Source organism: Rhinolophus ferrumequinum, chromosome 7, assembly GCF_004115265.2.
Source record: "Rhinolophus ferrumequinum isolate MPI-CBG mRhiFer1 chromosome 7, mRhiFer1_v1.p, whole genome shotgun sequence".
NCBI lineage: Eukaryota > Metazoa > Chordata > Mammalia > Chiroptera > Rhinolophidae > Rhinolophus > Rhinolophus ferrumequinum.
In genome coordinates, this window is record NC_046290.1 from 27,071,557 (window position 1) to 27,094,719 (window position 23,163).

The following is a 23,163-nucleotide window of genomic DNA, read 5'->3' on the forward strand; positions in this document are numbered from 1 at the left end:
CAATCAGCCTGAGGGTTAATCTCTCCTAGTGATATGCAAACAGCACCCAAGGTTCAACTACAACAGGAGGCACACACAACCCATACAAGAGACACACTTGGAGCACCCAGCTCTAGTGGCCAGAGAGACTATACTACCGGGTCCCACAGGTCACCTACTACATAAGGCCACTCTACTACAACTGGGAGACACAGCAGCCCTACCATAATACATAGAAACAAACACATGGAGGCAGCCAAAATGGGGAGACAAAGAAACATGTCCCAAATAAAAGAACAGAACAAAGCTCCCGAAAAAGAACTAAACAAAATGGAGACAAGCAATCTAACAGATGCAGAGTTCACTTAATGATCTCAGGGAGAACTTCAACAAAGAGACAGGAAACATAAAAATTGAGATAGGAAATATAAAAAAAAACGATCAGAAATAAAGAATACAATGACTGCAATGAAGAATACATTAGAGGGAATGAACAGATTAAATGAAGTAGAAGTTTGAATCAGTGATTTAGAAGATAAGGTAGCACCAAACACCAATCAGAACAGCAAAAAGAAAAAAGAATCCAAAAAAATGAGGAGAGTTTAAGGAGACTCTGGGACAACATCAAGCATACTAACATTTGTAGGGTACCAGAAGAAGAGAGAGAAGAAGGAATTGAAAATCTATTTGAATAATGACAGAAAACTTCCTTAACCTGGCAAAGGAAATAGATATACAAGCCCAGGAAGAACAGAGTCCCAAACAAGATGAACCCAAAGAGGCCCACACCAAGACACATCATAATTAAAATGCCAAAAGTTAAAGACAGACACTGAAAAGCAGCAAGAGAAAAGCAATTAGTTATCTACAAGGGAGCTCCCATAAGACTGTCAGCTGATTTCTAAACAGAAACTCTGTAGGCCAGAAGGGATTGGCAGGAAAACATTCAAAGTGATGAAAAGCAAGGACCTACAACCAAGACTACCCGACAAAGCAATCATTAGAATCAAAGGATAAAGGGCTTCCCAGACAAGAAAAAGCTAAAAATGTTCATAATCACCAAACTAGCATTACAAAAAATGTTAGAGGGACTTCTTTAAGAAGAGGAAAACAAGGATCAAAACCATGAATAAAATGGCAATAACTAACTACCTACAATTATTTTAGATGTAAATGGATTAAATGCTCCAATTGAAACAGAGTGCTTAATTGGATGAAAAAATAAGACCCTTACATATGCTGCCTACGAGACTCACTTCAGATCAAGAGGCACACACAAACTGAAAGGAAAAGGAATGGGAAAAAGATATTTCATGAAAATGGAAACAAACAAACAAAACAAACAAACAAACAAAACTGAGGTAGCAATACTTATGCCAGACAAAACAGACTTTAAAACAAATGTTAGAACAAGAGACAAAGAAAGACCCAGTAATCCCACTTCTGGGCATTTACCTGAAGAAACCCAAAATGCTACTTTGAGGGGACATGTGCATCTGTATGTTCATTGCAGCATTGTTTACAATGGCCAAGATGTGGAGGCAGCCTGGGCGTCTGTCGATGAATGAACGGATAAAGAGTAGGTGGCACATATACACAATGGAATATTGCTCAGCCATGGAGGCGAATGGGTTCTTGCCGTCTGCGGCACCATGGATGGACATGGAGGGTATTGTGCTGAGTGGAGTATGTCAGGCAGAGAAAGACAGATGCAATGTCATTTCACTTATATGTAGACTCTAAAGAGTAAAATAAATAAAACAGAAACACATTCATAGATACAAAGAACATTTCGATAGTTATGTTCTTTGGGAGGGGGTTTGGGGTGAGTGAGAAAGGGGAAAGGATTAAGAAGTATAAATTGTCTGTTACACAGTAGTCCTGGGGATATAGGGTATAGTATAAGGAATATAGTCAATAATACTGTAATAACTATGTATGGCATCAAATGGGTACAAGACTTATTAGGGTGATAGGAGGGGGTTTAGGGGACAGGGTGAAAAAGGTGAAGGGATTAAGAAGTACAAATTGGTAGCTACAAAATAGTCACGGGGATGTAAAGCATACAGAATACAGTCAATAATATGGTAATAACTATGCATAGTGCCAGGTGGGTACTAGACTAATCAGGCGGATCACTTCTTAAATTATATACAAGTAAATGTCTAACCACTATGCTGTACACCTGAAATTAATACAATATTGAATGTCTAAATAAATAAATAAAGTATAAAAAAAAATGGCAAGGCACAAATAGGGACAAAATATTCACAACATATGTAAAGGATTTTTACCTAGAATATAGAAAAAAATCTTACAGCTCAATAATAAGATAACCCAAACAAAAAGTGGGCAAAATATTTGAACAGACACTTCCCAAATGAAGATATACAGATGTCAAACAAGCATATGAAAGATGCTAAACACCATCAGGGAAACGCATATTAAAACCACAATGAGATACCACTACACAGTCACTAACATCACTCAAATTAAAAACAATGACAACACCACGCACTGACAAAGATACGGAGCCACAGAAATTTTAACATATTGCTGGTAGGAATGCAAATGGTACAAATACTTTGGAAAAGTTTCACCATCTCCAACTAACGTAACACATACACTTACCATAAGACTCAGCAATTCCACCCCCAGGTATTTACCCAAGAGAAATGAAAACGTAACATCCACACGTAGACTTGTGACATATATACCTAACAACTTTATTCATAATAGATCAAAACTTGAGATATTCATCAACAACCTAGATGTCCAACAGATACGAAAAGCTACAAACTGTGGCACATCCATCCAATAGAATAATGCTCAGCAATAAAAATGAACGTATTACTGACATGCACAATAACATGGAAGGATCTCAACATGGATGGATTTCAAAAGTATTATGCTGAGCAACAAATATCAGACACACAGTACATTTTGTATGATATCTTTATTTGAAATTCCAGTAAAGTCAAACCCAATTTATAGACACAGAGAGCAGATCAGTAATTGAACAGTGCTGTTTGTTGGGAGTGGAGAACTGACTGCAAATGAGCATTAGAGAACTTTGTGGTTGGTGGACATATTCTACATCTTGATGGTAATGGTGATTGACTAGATGCTTACATTTGTCTAAACTCCTCAAACTATAAACATATAATGGGTGCATTTGCTATATGCAAATTATACTTGAAGAAAGTTGACAGGATGGGGAGACGATATCATGGTTCATTTCACATTCTTTCCTTCCAATTAAATCTAGAGTCAATATTGTGGTCTATCACAATTCCAAAGTCAGTAGACTTTTTAAATATCGTGTTTCCCCGAAAATAAGACCTAGCTGGACCATCAGCTCTAATGTGTCTTTTGGAGCAAATATTAATAATAAAAATTATATTATGTAAGACTGGGTATTATATTATATATTATATTATATTATATTATATTATACCCGGTCTTATATTAATTTTTGCTCCAAAAGATGCATTAGAGCTGATGGTCCAGCTAGGTCTTATTTTCGGGGAAACATGGTATCTTCAACAAATTTCCATGATTAAAAAAAAAAAATCTAAAATTATTTTTAAAAGTCCCTATTTGGTTTTTGACTCATGCTTATTTTGAAGTATAATCTGCACTATACTTCAAAGTTTTGCCAGGGTTAGAGGGAGTCATATTAATACCCCTTGTCCCCTGACTTGTAGGCCACTTGAGAGACAAAGAGTCAGGCAGATAGATTCAATACATCAGACTAATGCTGAAGAAGTCTAGGTTAGAGGATGTAATATAGGTTTGTGCCAACAACGGCCACCTAATATCAAACCAAGAATTAGACCTGCTCACCAAGGCATGGGCAGTCCTGCATAACCATGGGTCTTTCTTTGCAGAGGGAGAGCCTTCATAGGCTCTCTGCAGGCATGACAAATCCAAAATAAGGGAAGAAAGAGCTTTTATGTCCAGTTATTTATCCCGAACTCCCTCTCTTGAGGAGGTGGGAGGGAGGAAGGAAGGGACAGATCAGGACTCCTTGGTTAATGAATGTCCAAAGAAGCACTATGAACAGAAGCCATCTCCACCCTCTGCCTTCCCAACAAAGTATAGATCAACATTTCTCAACCTTTTTTTCACCTTGGCACATAAAACAGGTGAAGTTCACACACAGCACACATTAAGGCACAATTCATGGTACACTAGCTATAGGGCCACTCCTCTTCAATTCAAGTGAACATAATTTAATTGCAAATGAGTAAAGTGACATATTTCAATTTACTTTGGTAATGAGTAAACCATTTACACATTTCTGTATTACTGGTTTAAAAAAAACACATTACTTTCTCAATCCTAAAATGCCATCAATTGCAAATATACCATCGGTTTAATAGTAATCTCTCAAAAAAAACCCCACACCTTTAATACAGTCATTGATTTGAAGATAATTATAAAACTATGGCTCTTGTGTCAACTCACAAGTCATTTAGATATATTATGGCATGAAATCAAAGTCCAGAGTCAATTTAGAAGCACTTCTGACTCACAAAGCCTGAAATTAAAGAAATGATTGAGAATGTCCTACTGCTGGGAAGGGCAATGAAATAAGCTGTTGACGTCATTACATAAAGCATAATTTTCAAACTAAACAGACCAGATTGATCAGTTATAATCAGGGAAACTCCAGCTTTCTGTGACAAAGCTTTTTATTTAAGTCTTCGTTATAGTTTTGCCATGTAACATCAACTTAAAAGGTTTTCATTCTTAGACTACAACGGTACCATAAAATTTTGCACATAGACCCCAATTGCAGTAGATTTAACTTCTATTATTTATACCATGCATGACTTTTCAATGTTTATGTAGTATTTGTTAGCACATTTAAGATGAATACAATCTAAGAATCTGTTGTCTAGAGAATAATATGTGATTCTCAAATTATCAGGCATGGTCTGGATGTGTAGTATTCTGACTAATGAGTGTCTATGCCACACAGTTTTTAAACAAGAAAAATACAAATTATATACAGTATAATTTTGGTGTTCAGTGTTGTTTCACAAAGTATATTAAACATCTTTATATTATCACAAACATCAATTTTTTTTTGATTCAAAAGAATTTGTTATTACAGTTAACAAGCTTAGCAGATTTCAGTATATCACTATTCACATCCTTATAAAATAATATATATATTTTTCTCTTCATGCATAGAAGAGTGTTAGCTAAGCATTTTGGGGGCCTAGAGAAATGAGCTGCTTTCTTTCTCCATAACTCACTATTTCTTTCTTTCCTCCACCTCATGTGTAAACCATCTTATGTCTTACATGTGAGTAAGGAAGGGAAGAACCTGGCCTACCCCTGTCAACACAGAGAAAACACTGGGTTCTTCAACAGAATCTAGTGGCTACATGCACTCCACCCTGGGTCTTGCCTCTTGGGGTTGAACATAGACCTTATACCAATAAGAATCCCCAATTGATAAACCATCTGTCCTATAATATCAGAAGTAGTGACTTCTGACTTTCAGATAAGGAAAAGATTACAAAGAAAGTTCTGCTTTCTTACAGTCAGAAGAAATAGAGGTTAAATATCTCCAAACTAATTCAAGATCTTCATAGAAAAAGCTAGCATTTACTGAGTACTTCAGATGCGAGACACCATACAAGATACTTTACATATTTCATTTTTACATGAGAAAAAAATAAATCTAATTTTTCAAAAGCTAGCAACACAAAATAATAGGCAAATCTTTAAAATACAGCAAAAACTATTCACAAATTATACAATAAACAAATACCCATTACTTAAAACAACATACCAAATGATAAGTGCTCACTTCTCTAGATACCCAACTATCTACCCTTTGAGAATATTTCTTATTTAACAAAATAAAATATAATTAATATTTGTGGGCGTTTTTTCGGATCATTCTAAAACTAACCTCTCTAACCAGAGCTAACTTTCCAATATAACTTTGGGGGAAAATATAATACTTTTCAAGGCAAGTGCCGACTTCTCTGACTCTAAAAAAAAGAGGTGAACATTCCACTAAAAGAAATATTTTAAAAATCATCTCATAAAAATGTAGACCATTATTTATATGCTCCAAACAAGGTAAGATTTCTTAAAGTAACTTACTAAAGGATAAAATTAATTTTACACCAATAACAGCTTCCTGAGTATCAGAAGTAACAGTACCCAGTAGTTTTATATAATTACACTACAATATATGCAGTATAAAAATAATAATTCACATTAGCAGTGACAGTATTGATTTGTGGATGTAACTATGGTGTTTCAAAGAACTATTTCTTCAATATATTCTTCTTTACTCATGGGATCGTACTATAAATCACATTTCAGTTTCCATGTATGTTGTGCCTAACTTAGTCACTCACTGGCACTCTAATAATAACATCCCTACTTTTTTATTTTTAGAAAGATATAATTTAGCTATTTAAAATTGTGATTATTTCTCATTTCACTGAGTAGTTCCAAACAAGTTATCTAGAAAAGGACTACCAAACCATCAGCTGGAAAGTTACAAGCAAAAGATAAGTTACTTTCAAGGTTTTTAAGCTTTTAAAAATGAAGAAAATACTGCTTTTGACTGGGACAACACTGCAGTACAATTTATGATGTAGCTGGAGAAGAGCCATTCATGTTTTTAAAAAGCACATCTTAAAAATGACTCACTTGTGGTAAGGACTATCTACTTTAACAATTAAAAAATAAAACCATCATTCTTACACTTGTTAGTACTTCACACATCCAACACTGAAGGCGATAACTACCACCGCTATCATAATTTTAAAGTCAAAATATAAGCACAAATCAGAATAAGAGAAGATACAGAAAATGTTCAGAATGTACATATTTGCATGCATTGCCAGCCCAACTTTCAAAGAATCTACATATAACCAATGACAACTTTGAATCACAATGAATGTCAAAAATATTCAAGCTTTGTGACAGACTTACTCCAATGAAACAAGAAAAATAGAAGAGCGAATAGTAACAGCAGTATATTTTTAGGAGGGGAAGAAATCACCAACCTCCTTTATCATAAAACAGAAGTCAACGATCAACATTTTAATAACACTGGCCATCAAGTTATTCACTATTTGAGAATTCACTTTTCAAGTCGTGTCTTTAAAATGTATTCATTTATATATTTGGATTAAATTTATTAATCAAAAACCATTGTACTCAGAATTCTAATCTTACGAAGTTTAAATCATAACTTATCAAAGCATAGTCCAAACACTATACAATAATTCTACCATTTAGTTTTTATGTCTCATCTGAAAAACTTATTTTACAAACAGGAGTTTTACCCTGTTTCTCAAGAGTAAATGCCCCCATTCCTAACTCTTTAAGTGGCAATCAAAAAGACAGATTCAATTAATTCCTGCTATGCTTCATCGGGCTTTGATAAAAACAGAACCATCTGGTGGTGTAGCACCATCTTCCTTCTCAGTTACAGTCTCTACAGTCCCAGAAGCTGACACAATAACCATTGTTTTATTTTCTGAAACTGTCTTCTGTTTTTCAGCAATAGCTGCACAAACAGCAACAATCTCATCACTTTCAAAGTCATAGTCAGGAATCGACTTTGGTGAGATATGTGTTACTTCCGCTGGCGCTTCACTTTTTTTAATCCTCTGGGCTGCCTTCTGCTGCTCCTGAAGCGTTCTTGCCCAAGAAAGGTCTTCTTTCCATATTTCAGGGTTCATTGGATAGATGTGAAGGGCTATCTGAAAACTTCGAATTGCCTAGTTAGGAAAAAGGTCAGGGTTTTTCATTGGCTTTGTTTTAAAAAATGAGTGTATTGAACATAATCCACTATATATACATATACACATATATATATATGTGTGTGTATATATATATATACACACACACACACACACACACATATATATGTGTATATACACATATATATATTTTTTAAAGGATGCAAGTTAGCACTATACTCTAACCACTAGATGATGGTTATGATGGGGAAAAAAAATGTTATAAAGGTGTGAAAGAAAGTGACTGACATAAATTGCTGATGAGGACTAAGAGTCCATATTATGGTTCAAAACAACGCAAATGCATTTCTCAGCTTCTGCAGATCAGCAAATATATGAATCTAAGTATTTCCTAGGCTAAACCATGATCAGGAAGGTACCAGGAATACACACCTTTGAAGCCTGGAACTTAGATCATAATAATGCTAACATGTATTGAGTGTCACAGGAGACAAAGGTAGACATTGCATAATGAAAAAAGGGTTAATTCCCCAGAAAGAAATAACAATTATAAATATATATGCACCCATCATCAGAACACCTAAGTATATAAACATTGACAGAACTGAAAGGAGAAATAGACAGTTATAGCAGATCAATAAGGAAACAGAAAACTTGAACAACACTACAGAGCAAAGAGACCTAACAGACGTATACAAAACATTTCACCCAATAGCAGCAGAATATACATTATTCTCAAGCTCATGTGGAACATTTTCCTTATAGATCACGTTATGTTGCAAACAAGTCTTAATAAATTTAAGAAGACACCCAAAGCATCTTTTCTGACTACAATGGAATAAAACTTGAAATCAATAACAAAAGGAAAACTGGAAAATTCACAAATATGTGGAAATTAAATAAATAACAACTGAGTTAAAGAAGAAATCATATATATATGGACACACACACACACACAGAGGGTGCCAAAAAAATGTATACACATTTTAAGAAAGGGAAAAACTATTAAAGTTGTAATACTCAACATATACCGATAACAAAAAATGAATACAAGTCAAATTTGACTTCTGCAATTACAAGAGGTGCTCAAAGTGGTTACCATCAGCGTCCAGACACTTCTGATTAAGGCAAACTACTGCTTGAGTAATGCTGACCAAAGTGTCCACTTGTACACATTTTTTTGGCAACCCCAGTGTGTGTGTGTGTGTGTGTGTGTATAAAGAATTATTAGATGTTAAAAATTTTAGTTTGCTTTCAATATATTTTTCATAGTATCCCTTCATTATGATATTGAGTAAAGTCATTTTTTAATCATTCCAGTCTTTCAAAAGAATTAAGTTTATATAAAATTTACAAATTTAAATTTTTTTAAGTAGAGCCCTATAAAAATATTAAATAAGGACAAAATAACACTTTTAATTTCTCCAAGAATTTCACAACATAATGGACTGAATCTTATCCATAGGGAAAAAAAAAGTTGAACTAGTACTCTCATTTTAAAAACTTGAAATATTAATTTTGCTTTTATTGATTGATTCAAAGTATCTCTGTAGTCTCCCCTGCAGTATATTTTCTTTCCTTATAGGGAAATTTTTGCTAAACATTCTATCCTAGAGATTTTTTTCCCATTACCATAAGCACTTATAAGCAAAAGAGATAATAATTAAGTGTGTTTTTTTTTAAACTTTTATTTAGTTAAGTGTGTTTTTCCAAAACCCATCAGCTCCAAGTCAAGTAGTTGTTTCAATCTAGTCCTGAAGGGCACAGCTCACAGTGACGCATGTGGGGATCAACCATGTGGGCAACCTTACTGTTTCGAGCACCGTGCTCTAATCAACTGAGCTAACCGGCTGCTCCGATTAAGTTTTTAATAAAGTAGAAATGGGAAAAAGTATTATATGATAAGTTTTTGTTTGTAATCCTGTTAACCTATTAGAAAACTAAATTCCGTGAATTTATTTTTTCCAATTCTGGTATGGTTTAGGACTTCAGGAGAGAAAAGATGTCTATATTAAATGGCAAGGAAAGAAAATGGCCTTTGGTTAAACTGGTTTTGTTCACCGTGAATTTCGTTTTAGATTATCATTTTTAAGTTACGTTATTCCAATCAACTCTTTTCTCATCAACATTCCCTACTTATTATTTCTGAGACTATGACAAACACCCTTTTTTGTAAACAGAAATAATAATATGTTTACAAGAGTATCAGAAAAACCTAAGGTATCCATAGCTTACTAAAGCCATTGCTAGCACAGTTAAATTGAGGGTTTACCAATAATTTTAGCCTTGAAAGAAACTTTTGCTTTTTATTGTTTTGCTTTGTTTTTAACCATGAAAGGCCAACAAAAGCATGAAAAATCTTAATTTACTTAACGACAAAAATGAAATTGGCACTACTACATTTTTAAGAATTTAGTTGTCAGGGATATATATGCCCTGCCAAAACAAAAACAGGACAATTCTCACAGCTAATTATCACCTATTTGGCCTTTGCAACCTACAAACTATAATCCAGAAAAGTTGAGAAATGCACTAAGTACCAGTTTATAGTAAACTTTACACAATGAGTATTTCATTTTTATAAGCTCTACCCTTCCCCATTTTTCCCCTCATTAAGCCTAGCAACTTCTCAGTCCATTTCTCACCATTACGCTCCCATATCCTACCTTTTCCCTCCCTAGCAAAATTTTTTGGTGGCTTCATCTCCATGGTTATACTGATACCATGTCATAATGTGGTAAATTTAAAAGAACTAACCTAAAAGTTGCTCGTTTTATAATTAAATAAGGTTTACCAAATGCCAACATTTTGTGTTCATTTTTTTTTAATTTCCATGATTTCAAGCACCTGAAAAATATTCTAACCCTAATATAATTGGTGTTGATAATGGAAAAAGATGTTCAATACTAACTCTGATCTGTATTTATAGCTTAATACCTTTAAAAGATAGTTTGCTATTCATTTTTTGCATATATATATTTGATAAACGACTAACTTCTAGGTTCAGCTGATCAAAAACATGTCAAAATAAAATTTCAGCATTATAATCTTCTGACTTCCTTACCAAGACTATCTCTCCTAATCCAAGCTGAGCACGTCCCAAAGTTTGCCAAGACTCCCATGAATGTGGATTTCTCTGGACAGCCATTTCTGCTGCATGAACTGCAGGGAACATTTCATGAAGAGACATAAGGACCTGTAGCCAAAAAGAAGAAACAAAACCTGTCAGTAATATTCATAAACTAGCCAACTACTAACGGATAACCATACATAAACAACCCTTTTTATTTTTAAAAATGTATTTTTAGTCTGGTAAACATAGCATTTTATAGCATTTCAGTGGTTTTGACCCCCTCCTCTGCCATTTAGGGCCAGGAATTATATTCTTCTTCCTACTCCTGAAATAACTATAAAAATATAAACTATTCCCTTTCTAATTATTGAACCCTATCATCCATCTAGTCAAAACCATGCTGTCATACTTTAGCCACGGTGGCTCTGAGCTATTTGAAGTATCAATTCCACTTCTATTTATTCTACTTACAATGTGGTTTCAATGTCGTTTTTAGGGTACCCCAGGTCTTGCTGTTAAACTAGGTAAATTTAAATTTGCTCAACCACCCATCCTATCCCTAGGAACATCTCCCTGCTATAAAAATCATTTAAACACTCTACAAGCCTCCCCATAATTGAGTTCTTCATACCATACAAATCATAAAAACCAGTGTGTTCCAGAACCCTCCACCTTCCATCTATGGGAAAGGGCTGGATTTTATCTACAATCTTTGGGACCATATGCATTTCACAAAATTTGTGACACAACCATCATTATCAGGTTACAAATTAAACAACTCATTTCACACAGTTCACCACAAATCCTGCCTTTAATATATACATATTCAAAATTGAAAATTAAAGACATTCAAATGAAGGTCCTCATAGCACTTCACTCAATAGACATAATTTATTTGGGTTTTTCCTGGATAAACTAAAATCAAAGCTGATAAAGACTGTGTCCTATGTTTGAGATCATCATCAATAAGACATCTGTTAGGTGTGTAGATCAAGGCTGAATTGTAACTATTCCCTGCCAAAAATATGTGTAATGCTCTGAAATTTGAAACATCTTGGATAACTAATTTAAGAGGTTTTCCTTATCAACATTCTCACAAAATATTAGATACGTGTTTTTAAGCACAAATGTTATTTTTAAACTATTAATAAATTGAGTCTATTCTGACTGTTTCCTAAGGAGTAGGCCATTTTTAGAGAAACATCATCATCCAAAATCCAATCTATCCATATTCTGAAGGAACTAAGTTATTTCTAAGTCCACTACAATTAATTTCCAAGGAAAGCAGACACATTTCATTTATGTAGGAGATCACCAGTGACTTTTTAAAAGATACCTATCTACTCGTATTTTACCATAGGTTGAAAAACCAGTTAACTTCATGGTGAAGATAAACGAATTTCTAATTTGACACATAAGGAAGAGCCATAAATAATATGGTTACTTATTTTTTTCCATGTAAATTATATTTTAAAAAGAAAATGGAAGGAAATGCATCATTGCTTACCAAACAAACATAGCGCAATTTTATAACGAAAGTGAAATTCTCCATAATCATTACCTGTGATTTCATCTCATACAGCGTAGCATCATTTGGGGTTAACTGTAGTGCTTCATCCCACTTCTGAATAGCCTCTCGATATCTGTGGTTGTTAGAGTTACATTAATATCATATTTTCAGTAAGTCCTTGAGCAAATTTAAAAACCAGATACCAAGGAATAATTGTTTATCAAAAAATATCTCTATTCAAGAACTGATAATAATGATGTTACAAAATGCAGGAAAATTTAAGAGATGAAGAGAAAGGATGGCAGGGGAAAAAAGAGCAAAATATAAATGAAATAAAAGAGATCTTGGAAATCTTTCTCCATGTTTTTAATTTCTGGCTGAGAAATCCCACCAGAACTTCTCTTTTTTTCATCAACCTCAATGTCTGCATATATTGTCATTCGTTTCAGATGTACTATAAAGAAGTTTTTTGAGGAATTTACAATCCAGTGGCAAATCCTGGCGTCTACTGCAGCCATCTACTGACAGCGATGACAATTTAAGATTCTTCAGGTAATTTTGTAAAGATTCTTCAGCTTTAACTTTCCTTGTCTAGAAGCTCCATAAGCACAGAGACCATGCCTTGTTCATCACTGTTAATACATGGTAAGTTCATAAGACACGGGTCAAATGAATGAAAAACAGTATGGAGATGGTAATTTCCACTACCACCTTTTCATTGATGTTCTCCCAGTCAGAAGCTCTTGAGCTCCAAAGCCATATATCAACTAACATCTCCACCGACATGTCCCATACATGTCTCAAACTCAACTGATCTGAGCACATTTCGTACCAAATCTGCAGAAGCATAGCAACACTCTTTTTTTTTTTTTAAATAAAATTAAGGAACAACTAAGTCCTACATTTTATACAAAGCAGTCATCTTCACAGCAACCTTTACAAGTGGTGAACTCATGTATACTTGAATATTCCCACAAGGAAGAAGTTCTAATTGCCAGAACATTTTTCAGTATAATGAGCTGAAACTTTCTATCTTGTACTTTCTTTCCCTCAATGCTACTAGTTCTGCTTTCTAAAGCTAAACATAAAACATATAATCTATAAGTTTTCATTCCTGGTTACACAGAATGATCTAGGGAGATTATGAAAGGGAAACACACACACGCACACGCACACACATGCATGCACACGCGTTTGTCCCTGCCTCAGATTAATTAAAACAGAAATTCTCAGGAAACAGAACCAGGCGTCTATATTTTTTTAAGTTCCCAAGTAACGCTAATAAAAACCAGAGTTGTAACCACTGATACATCTCACAGTATATTAAGCCCTATCATGTGCTATTCACTTGAATCACATTTAAGGAGAAATATCATAGCATTTTTGTCTATGTCAGGTAAAATATAACTACAAATGATTATCATTTTCCATTAGTATCATGATAGATTTCTATTATTTGTAACACACAATTTTATGTGCTTATGTGGCAATACCAAAACAAATTTAAAAGCTATTCCTATATAGCTACATTTTTAGCAAATCAGTAGCTAATATTAAGATTCATCATTTTATTTCCTCATTAAATATTATGCTGTCAAGAACATTAAAGTTTTCACCTTGCTTTATATTGTTTCTAATAATATTTATAATAATTGTGCCCCAAAATGTGTAATGATAGAAATAACTTTTCTGGCTCAGTACAGATTTTGTTATTGGATGTGACTGTCCTTTGTTTAGTAAATAGTATTTGAAATCAAAAGTTTATGGATTAAACATTTGAATGTAAGACCTGAAACCATAAAACTCCTAGAAGAAAATGCTGGAGGTAAGCTTCTTGATATCAGTCTTAGCAATGATATCAGAAAGCAAAGACAACAAAAGAAAAATTAGCAAGTGGAACTACATCAAACTAAAAAGCTTCTGTACGACAAAGGAAACCATCAAGATGTGAAAAGGCAACCTACTGAAGGGGAGAAAATATTTCCCAGTCATATATCTGATAAGGAGTTAATATCCAAAATATATAAAGAACTCATACAACTCAACAGCAAAATAACAATTCAATTAAAAAATGAGCAGAGGATCTGAATACGCATTTTCCAAAAATAAACATACAGATGGTACATGAAAAGATGTTCAACATCACTAATCATCATGGAAATGCAAATCAAAACCACAATGAGATATCACTTCACACCCTATTAGAACAAGGCTATTATAAAAAAGATTAAAAAATAAGCTTTGGTGAGAATGTGGAGAAAAGGGAGCGCTTCTGTACTGTTAGTGGGAATGTAAATTGGTACAGCCACTATGGAAACCAGTATGGAGTTTCCTCAAAAAGTTAAAAATAGAACTACCATATGATCCAGCAATTCCACTTTGGGGTATTTATCTAAGAAAACAAAAACACTAATTTGAAAAGATATATGCACCCCCACATTCACTGCAGCATTATTTACAATCGCCAAGATATGGTAACAACTTAAATGTCCATCGATGGATGAACAGATAAAGAAAATGTGGTATATATATAAATATATATATAAATATATATATATAAAATAGAATATTATTCACCATAAAAAAGAATTAAATCTTGCCATTTATGACAACGTAGGTGGACCTTGAGGGTATTATACTAAGGGAAATGAGTCAGACAGAAAAAAGATAAATACTGTACGATCTCACTTACATGTGGAATATAAAAACAAAAACAAAACAAAAAACCAATCTGATGGACATAAAGAACAGATTGATGGTTGTCTGAGGTGGGGTGGAGAGGGGGGCAGAAAATGGGTGAAGGGGATCAAAAGGTACAAATTTCCAGTTACAAATGAAAAAGTCATCAGAATGTAATGTACAGCATGGTGACTATAGCTATAATACTGTAGTGCGTATTTGAAAGTAGGTAGGACAGTGGATTTTGAAAGTTCTCATCCCAAGAAAAAAATTTTTTGTAAGTATGTACAGTGATGAATATTAATTGGACTTAATGTGGTTTTTTGCAATATATATATGTGTCGAATCATTACTTGTACACCTAAGACTAATAATACATTGTTATTCGATTATATCTCAATAAAAAATAAAGTTTAGTTTACATCCTTGATTTTGTGGGAGGCTCCAAATAGACATTATAATAACAACTGAAAACAGTTTTAGATAGATCTAACTTGACTGATAATCATGTGATTTCCAATGGAGGTAAATTGGGTTCCAACTGTTAAGACAATGATCAATTTCCTGAATTAAACTGAAAGAAAAAAAAAAAAAAACCTCTATATTATTCTGAGTTTCTCTGTCTAAAATCTGGAGTAGCATTCTGAAAAAAATCAAGGACAAAATAATGTACAGTTACATACAATGAGCACTCATCACAAGGAAATTTCCCATAGCTTAGGCAAGGCTCAGAAAGAAAGAAAAAAGAAGCAAAAAACAATGAAAGAGAAAAAAATATATTTCCTAATTGCATATTTTCTCAAGACAGCCATATTTAGAGAAAGGGAAACCGATCAGGAAGAAGTGCTGAGATGACGCACAGACTAGAGTTCCCATAAACGATATAAATATACTTTAAAAATAAATACTAAACTACTCAGAGTTTTCCTTGCTATACTTTATTAAAATTATGTGGATATAGGATTAGGTTAGGTCATAAAATCTACTTTCAATAATAATTTAAACTGTTTACCTACACAAAAGAACAAACATGCCTTTAAAAGGTTATACTTTATTATACACAAGAACAAACAATTAGGATAGATCAATTCACTCTGGCAACAGTAGGGAGGAGCTCTGAAATTACATGAAGGTGTATACACACCGAATAAATGTCATTTTCCAAAGCAAATTAAGACAATGATGCCAACTTCTACCCTAGCACAGGACATTTCTTAGTTGTTATAGTACTGGAAGCTACTACCCCTTTCTACTTTTTGCTACACTAGACAATGAATTTTCTGAAATAAGTAAAAAGTCACAATTTTAATCTCCCAATTTCTACTTCAGATACAGGGATCATTCAAAATATTTTTCCACCTATCTTATTCTTTCATTTAGCATACACATAAATATCACAAAATAAAATTCACAGGAAATTAATTTCCATATCATGGAATAATTTGGGTCAAATAAAAAATATATATATGTATATATGTGTGTATACATATATATATACACATATATTACATACACACACACACACACACACACATTTGTGTGTGTGTGTGTGTGTGTGTGTATGTATATTCGTAAACAGGCAAGACCATAGCATGTTGCCTTATTTTAATGGTAAATATGTGATAAAAATCACAAAGTATGCAAAGGCAAAGCAATAAACAGGTCTCCCTCCCTACGCCTGGATGAACCCAATCACTTGCCTTCTTGCTTCCTCAAAGAAACCTTCTGTGGCCCCTTACCTAAATCATTCTGGTGAATATTGGCTCATGGTACCCAGTTGATTCTTCACAGAACAATTAAGAACTTTACATTTATTTCAGTGTTTGTTTAAACCAAAAACTCTATGTAGACAGTGTGATAGGTATTTTGCTCATCAGGGTATATGTAGCTATAGCACCTAAGACTTATCGTAATTTCTGAAAAAACAATAAGCTGAATACAAGGAGTCCCCACAGCTTTGTGGGATGAATCGGGACAATACTGAACAGGCCCCTGACAAGAAAATAGCTGTCACTGCCTAATCCAAAGTTTTAAATTCTGCAATTAGAAATGTAGTCCTAAGAATCCTAATGCATCTCAGCACATTTGGGGAATGTAGCAATAAAAATAGAGTACACTTTTGTCCTAAGAAAGATGCATCATCTGAGAAAAGAGAATTAATCCTAATGATCACTGAAAACTTTCTAGTTTGGAAGATAAATACAAAAATCCTAAATAAAGGATTAGCAAGTTAAATCCAACAATTTATTAAAGTATAAAATCCACATGACCACGTAGAGTACACCTCAGGAAAAAATTAGGAAAGGTTTCAGGTGTAACAGATAATGGAGAAAATAATTACATGACACTCAACAATACTTAATATAATTTAACACTCACTTCTGATTATTTATAGCTATTCCCTCTAATGTTCCACAAAAAGTATATATACATCAAAGAAATTTAATCTCTTGGTGCTATTCTCCACTAAGCCTTAATACTACCTCTAAAAGCAGGAGGTGATTTCAAGTCTACCTTTAAATAATATTTCCAAATGTTATAGCTACAACGTGAGAAATTTTGGAAATATGCTATGTTCTGTCTTCTTTCTCTGGAAAATTAACTTATTCCTTCATAATGATCTTTTTACTCATAATTTTCTAAGAAATGAAATAGTAATAAATTTTGCAGCACTTAATGGCAGCAAAGGTACTTCTTGCAGTATAAGCCCATCTGTCCAATCTTTGTTCTACTACTCCGCACCCACACCTCTGCTCCTCAGCTGTGTCTGCGGCGTCCCTACCCACACACCTTGCCTGTGTTCAGTGGCCTCCAGTGCACACACACATGCACACCTAGGATTCTGTGTCTCCTTCTCGTCACCTATTCAAAGGTTCTCTCTCGTCTAACACCAATTTAAAATCCTATGTTCTTCACGAAGTCATGACTACCACTTAACTGACCACACAGTAACATTCATGTTTTCAAAAGCATTTTAAATGTAATTATTTAACATACAATTATTTTCACTTAGTACTGATAAAAGTCCTATAAGACTGGCATTACTTGTTCTCATTTTACTGATGAGCAAACAAAGTCTGAAAGCCGTTACAAGACTAATCCAAAGGCACATGATATGAACCCTGCAAAAACGAGGATCCGACGATAGCTCTTTAACTACAGACCAATGTTTTCTCCAACTACCCCAATGCTGTCTCCCATCTAGTTTTTCTTTAATTTCTCCATGTATTTTTATCTTCTCTTTACTAATGAGTTCAGGGATCAAAGGGCAGATTTACTTGCATTCTCTACACCACCCAGAACATGGCGGGGCACATAGACAGAGCGAACATCTACCTCATTCGTCCTACCTCCTCCAAGAGAAGTCAGGAAGCATCAGAGAGAAGCGTGGAAGACATGAAAAGAGGGGACAGGCGTTAGCATGCTGATAATACATCCCCCAAAATAATAATTCTACCCTAAGACAAAAGCAGCAAACACTTTAATCCTTACTTTGTTTCATTTCACCATTCCAGGTACAGAAATTCCAAGAAATTCCACAACTAGAGGATTGGGAATATGAGTAGGAAGAACCAGGAGATTAGAATGGCAGGTACAGCACAGGGACCATAAGAAACTGTGGTGTTTGAGGCTTCAGCAGTCTTTGTGCCTTTTGAGGAAGAGGCTGGAGGTCTTGGGTGTCTAGCCCAAGGGTCAGCATAGTAAAGGTCCATACAGTGACTTGTTTAGGCTTTGTGGGCCATACAGTCTCTGTGACAACCACAAGACTCAATTCTGCTGTAGCACACAACAAGCCATAGACTATACATAAACAAATGGCTGTGTCCCAATAAAATTTTATAAAAACAGGGTGAGGTTTGCCAACTCCTGCTCTACATGGCTCAACCACTGTTAAAATTCACCACATTTGTCAAATGTCCTTTATGCTTTCGTTCCTATTTTCTGCCTAACTCAAACAGGAGTAGTTATGAACCGATGGAAGGCATTTAAGGCAATATAGAGAGGCATTTTGTGTTGTCGCTCTGAGATGGAAGCGCTAGTGGCAGGAAATCAGGGCTCCTCCTGGAAGGTAAAGGGCACTCCTGCACAACAAAGAATTGTTCTGTCCAACATGCCAATAGCACTAGCACTGAGCAACAGGACGGCTTACCCCATCCCCACCCCCCCAAAGCTGCTTCGGTACCTAAGTTTACATTCTCCCAAAGTACAAAATAAACTGACAAGTTCCAGATGACACTGACCATCACTAGATTCATTTTCTCTCTTCATTAGGCAGACATGCATACGTGCACACAGATTCGAAGAGAAAAAAAAATGTCCTCTCCCTCGATTGCACTGCTTTTACTTTGAAAACACAACCACAGCTGGCAGCAGAGGCACTGCTACATGAAATGTGCTTTGCTGCCCACAGGGCACACGAAGGTTTAAAGGAACCGTGAGCTTCTTTCAACTGGTTGAAAGAGAAGCAGGAATTGTACGCAGTTACTTCACTATTGCCAGCTTGTTGAATTCCCTCTCCTCCCTCATTTCTCTTTGATTGACTTCTCCTGGCCTACAAATAAAGGCTAACACCACTTAGTTCCTCCAATTTTGGATCGCAGGAAAGTTGGCACCTGATAAATAAATGGTCTCTCACAATTTCTACAGCATATCTCTTAATTCAACTTCAGTTTGGAACACATTGAACAGACACAGCCCTACTGCAGCTGTTGGGTAGGAAGCATTAAAAGATAAAAACTTGGATCAAGGTCACTATGGTTAATAAGTGACCACAGTCTGATTCAGCCAGTTTAAAGGCAACCTTAACAGGACGCAACTGAACCAGCACAAGGAAGGAAGCAGAATGAATAGCTCCAGGGATACACAGGGCAATGTGAGATAATACCCTACAATAAGGTAAGGAACAGCTGGTGATCAAGCCAAATAAGTTAGCACACTCATTTACCAGATACAGACGTCCAAGTGTTTCACTACTTTGCTCCCGATTAGATTTCTAATTTATTATAGCTTCAAGTTTAATGAGCTCTATATTATCAGCTTATTCATTTAATAAATATTAAGCACCTACTTTGGACCAGATAGTAGTCTAGGTAATGAGAATGCAGCATTCAACAAGATATAAATGGACCCCACTCTTCTAAATCTTACATTCCAGGACATTTGAGTGTGGAAAGAAGGTAGAAAAAGACAGCAAACGTTAAGTCAAAATGTAAGTGCCACGATACAAAACAAGTGGAGTGATGTGATAGGAAGTGTCCAGATGGCGACTCAGAATGCATGGTCAGGAAAGGTCTCTAGGAAGACATTTGACCTGGGATCTGAACGTTTAAAAAGTCGTCAGCCAACTAAAGATCTGGAGAAAGTTCGTTCATTCCAGACAAGGGGAAGAAAGAGCCAAAGACAGGACTAAACACTCCATGTGTTGAGGAAAGGAAAGACAACCAGTACGGCTCCAGTAGGAGGAGAAAGGGAAGTGAGAGGTGACAGAGGTAGGTCAAAGGCACAATCACATAGGGACTAGTCAGCAGACCATGGTTATATGAGTACGGATTTAGCTGTACGAGTGATGAGGATGCCACACGTTTTTATGCAACACAGAGACCTCAACTGATTAACATTCCGAAAAAGTCAGTCAGGCCGAGGGGAGGAGAATGGGCTGTAGGGGTGTAAGAATGAGCACAGGAGACTAGTTAGGAGGCGACAAGAGTAAAGCACGTAAGAGATGACAGCAGATTAGGGCAGATGACAACATGAAAACAGAGGGCAGGATAAAAGAGTATGTTTAAATAGTAAACTCAACTTGGATTGGATGTCAAGAGTTTAAAAAAAAAGGAAAGGAGGGCCGGCCCTATGGCTCAGGCGATTAGAGCTCCATGCTCCTAACTCCGAAGGCTGCCGGTTTGATTCCCACATGGGCCAGTGGGCTCTCAACCACAAGGTTGCCAGTTCAATTCCTCAAGTCCCGCAAGGGATGGTGGGCTCAGCCCCCTGCATCTAAGATTGAACACGGCACCTTGAGCTGAGCTGCCGCTGAGCTCCCGGATGGCTCAGTTGGTTGGAGCGCGTACTCTCAACCACAAGGTTGCCGGTTGCAACTGGACCTGGAGCTGAGCTGCACCCTCCTCAACTAAGACTGAAAGGACAACAACTTGACTTGGAAAAAAAGGAAAAAAAATCCTGGAAGTACACACTGTTCCCCAATAAAATCCTGTTCCCCTTCCCCAATAAAATCTTTTAAAAAAATAAAAAAAAAGAGGAAAGGAATCTAGGATGATGTTTTAACTTGGGTTACCTGAGAAACAGAGCCTGAGGCCTACACTTCCTGGCGAAATCTGCAGGGAGTAAGATCCCAGGGAAGCAAGAGTGAGGGGAAAAAGAGAAGTAAGGCAAGAAGAAAGGAGAATAAATATTATACAAGTTGCATGTTAAGCTGGCAACAGTTTCAAAAACCAACACAGATGATTATTAATCTTGTGAAGCTTCTACAGAGAGACTACATGAAATCTGTGTCATGGAAACAGTCCAGTGCAGGGGGAGGGGAGAGAAGGAGAAAGAACTAACCTGCAGGCTCCCTCCCAGGCCCTGTCTCCCACTAAAGTCTCCCCTACAAGTGTGATCCAGTCCCTTCAGATTGGATCTACAGGTCCAATCTGGCCAGTGTCAAGGTATAATGAATGGTCCTTCATTGTCAGTTAGCACTACACACGGCGGCTCTTTGGTCTGTGACAACCGCAGCAGCTGCCAGGGCTTTATAGTCATAGGAACCGCATGAGCCGTCTCAAGGGCAGGGAGTTGGAGGTGAGTGGGATGATTAGCTCCGGTTGGCACAGACACCAGCAGAGTTGACTCCTGGCTTTGGGGTTAAGTAACTGGGTAAACTGTGGAGCCTTTTCCTGACATAGGGAAGAGTGGAAAAGACGAGATGTTTGGGAGAAAAATCAAGAGTTCTGTTCAGTACATGTTAGCTTTGAGATACTAATTAGACATCCAAGTGGGTATGAAGTAAGCCTCAGAGATTTACGAATCAAATTCAAGTGGGAAGACAGTACTGCAGACATAAATTTGGGTCATCAGTGTACCGATGGTACTGAAAGCAGGAGACCGTGTAAGTTGAAGAAGGAAAAGACTGTAAATGGAAACGACATGAAGTACTTTCTAAATACTATGGCTGCACCAATATTTAGAAAATGAGCAAAAGAAAAGAGCAAGCAAAGGAGATTAAGGAGTAGACATGGAAACAAAGAAAAAGCATGACCGTGCTGTAGATTAGGAAGCAGCATTTTTAGGAGGGGAGTGAGTGGTCAACTATGCCAAACTGTGAGAGGTCCAGGAATGAGGACAGAGACAGGATGACTAGATCTGACAAGATGGAGCTCACATAACCTTTACCAGAGTGATTTCAGTGGATTAGTGGGGACAGAAACCTGACTGGAATAAACTGAGAGGATGATTCATCAAGAAATGAAGTTTGTGGCAAAGAGGAGCAGAGAAATGAAACAGTAGAGCACGTGGAGTCAAGGGAAGCTTATAAATGGAGGCTCTAAGGTATATCAGTGAGAAGGCGCCAAAAGAGGGAGAAACAGGTGACATCAAAATAAAGATCACCGTCATGAAATATATCCATGCTGACACTCAACAGAATGTGGGTCACATGGCCAAATCACCCTCAAATTCACTTTGATAGATACACGTTACTAGACCAGAGACAAATTCATGGTAAATTTGAATTAAATTCCTGCGTCACACACATACACATTAATTCTCACAGAGAAAACCGGACCACTTAGCTACATAACCAGATATCACCACCTAGTGGCTGAAACCTTAAAAGCCAACATAGCAAAGTTAGGACCCACACTGTGACTATTAAGAAGGCATATCCTAGTTAGTAATAATTCTAGAAAAAGATATCCAAACAAAAGAACTTACAAAAAACCTTTAGTACTCCATGAAATGTACCAATCACATATAAAATCCTAAAATATAGTATCTAAACTACGTGTATTGTGTGCCTATAAGGTGCCAGGTAGCATGCTAAGCTTTTACATGGACTGGCTCTTTAATCCCCCAATAGTGTATGAGCTAAATCTAACTGTTTTACATAGGAGGAAACTGGAAACTGATACTTAAAAAGTTAATAATCTGTCAAAGGTTATACAGATAAAAATGATAAA

The 23,163-nt window shown here is 35.8% G+C and overlaps 1 protein-coding gene across 6 annotated transcripts in view; it reads right to left on the minus strand.

The window, feature by feature from the left end:
- Nucleotides 1-4,642: 4,642 nt before the first annotated feature.
- TTC33 (tetratricopeptide repeat domain 33) overlaps nucleotides 4,643-23,163 on the minus strand; it is a 35,481-nt gene continuing 16,960 nt past the window's right edge. For all 6 annotated transcript variants that reach the window (XM_033109818.1, XM_033109816.1, XM_033109815.1 and 3 more), the window contains exons 3-5: nucleotides 12,362-12,443; nucleotides 10,792-10,923; nucleotides 4,643-7,745 (exon numbers count right to left, since the gene is read on the minus strand). In XM_033109818.1, the coding sequence (XP_032965709.1) occupies nucleotides 7,392-7,745; nucleotides 10,792-10,923; nucleotides 12,362-12,443 (568 nt within the window). In that variant the 3' untranslated portion in view covers nucleotides 4,643-7,391. The remainder of the gene's footprint in view (nucleotides 7,746-10,791; nucleotides 10,924-12,361; nucleotides 12,444-23,163) is intronic.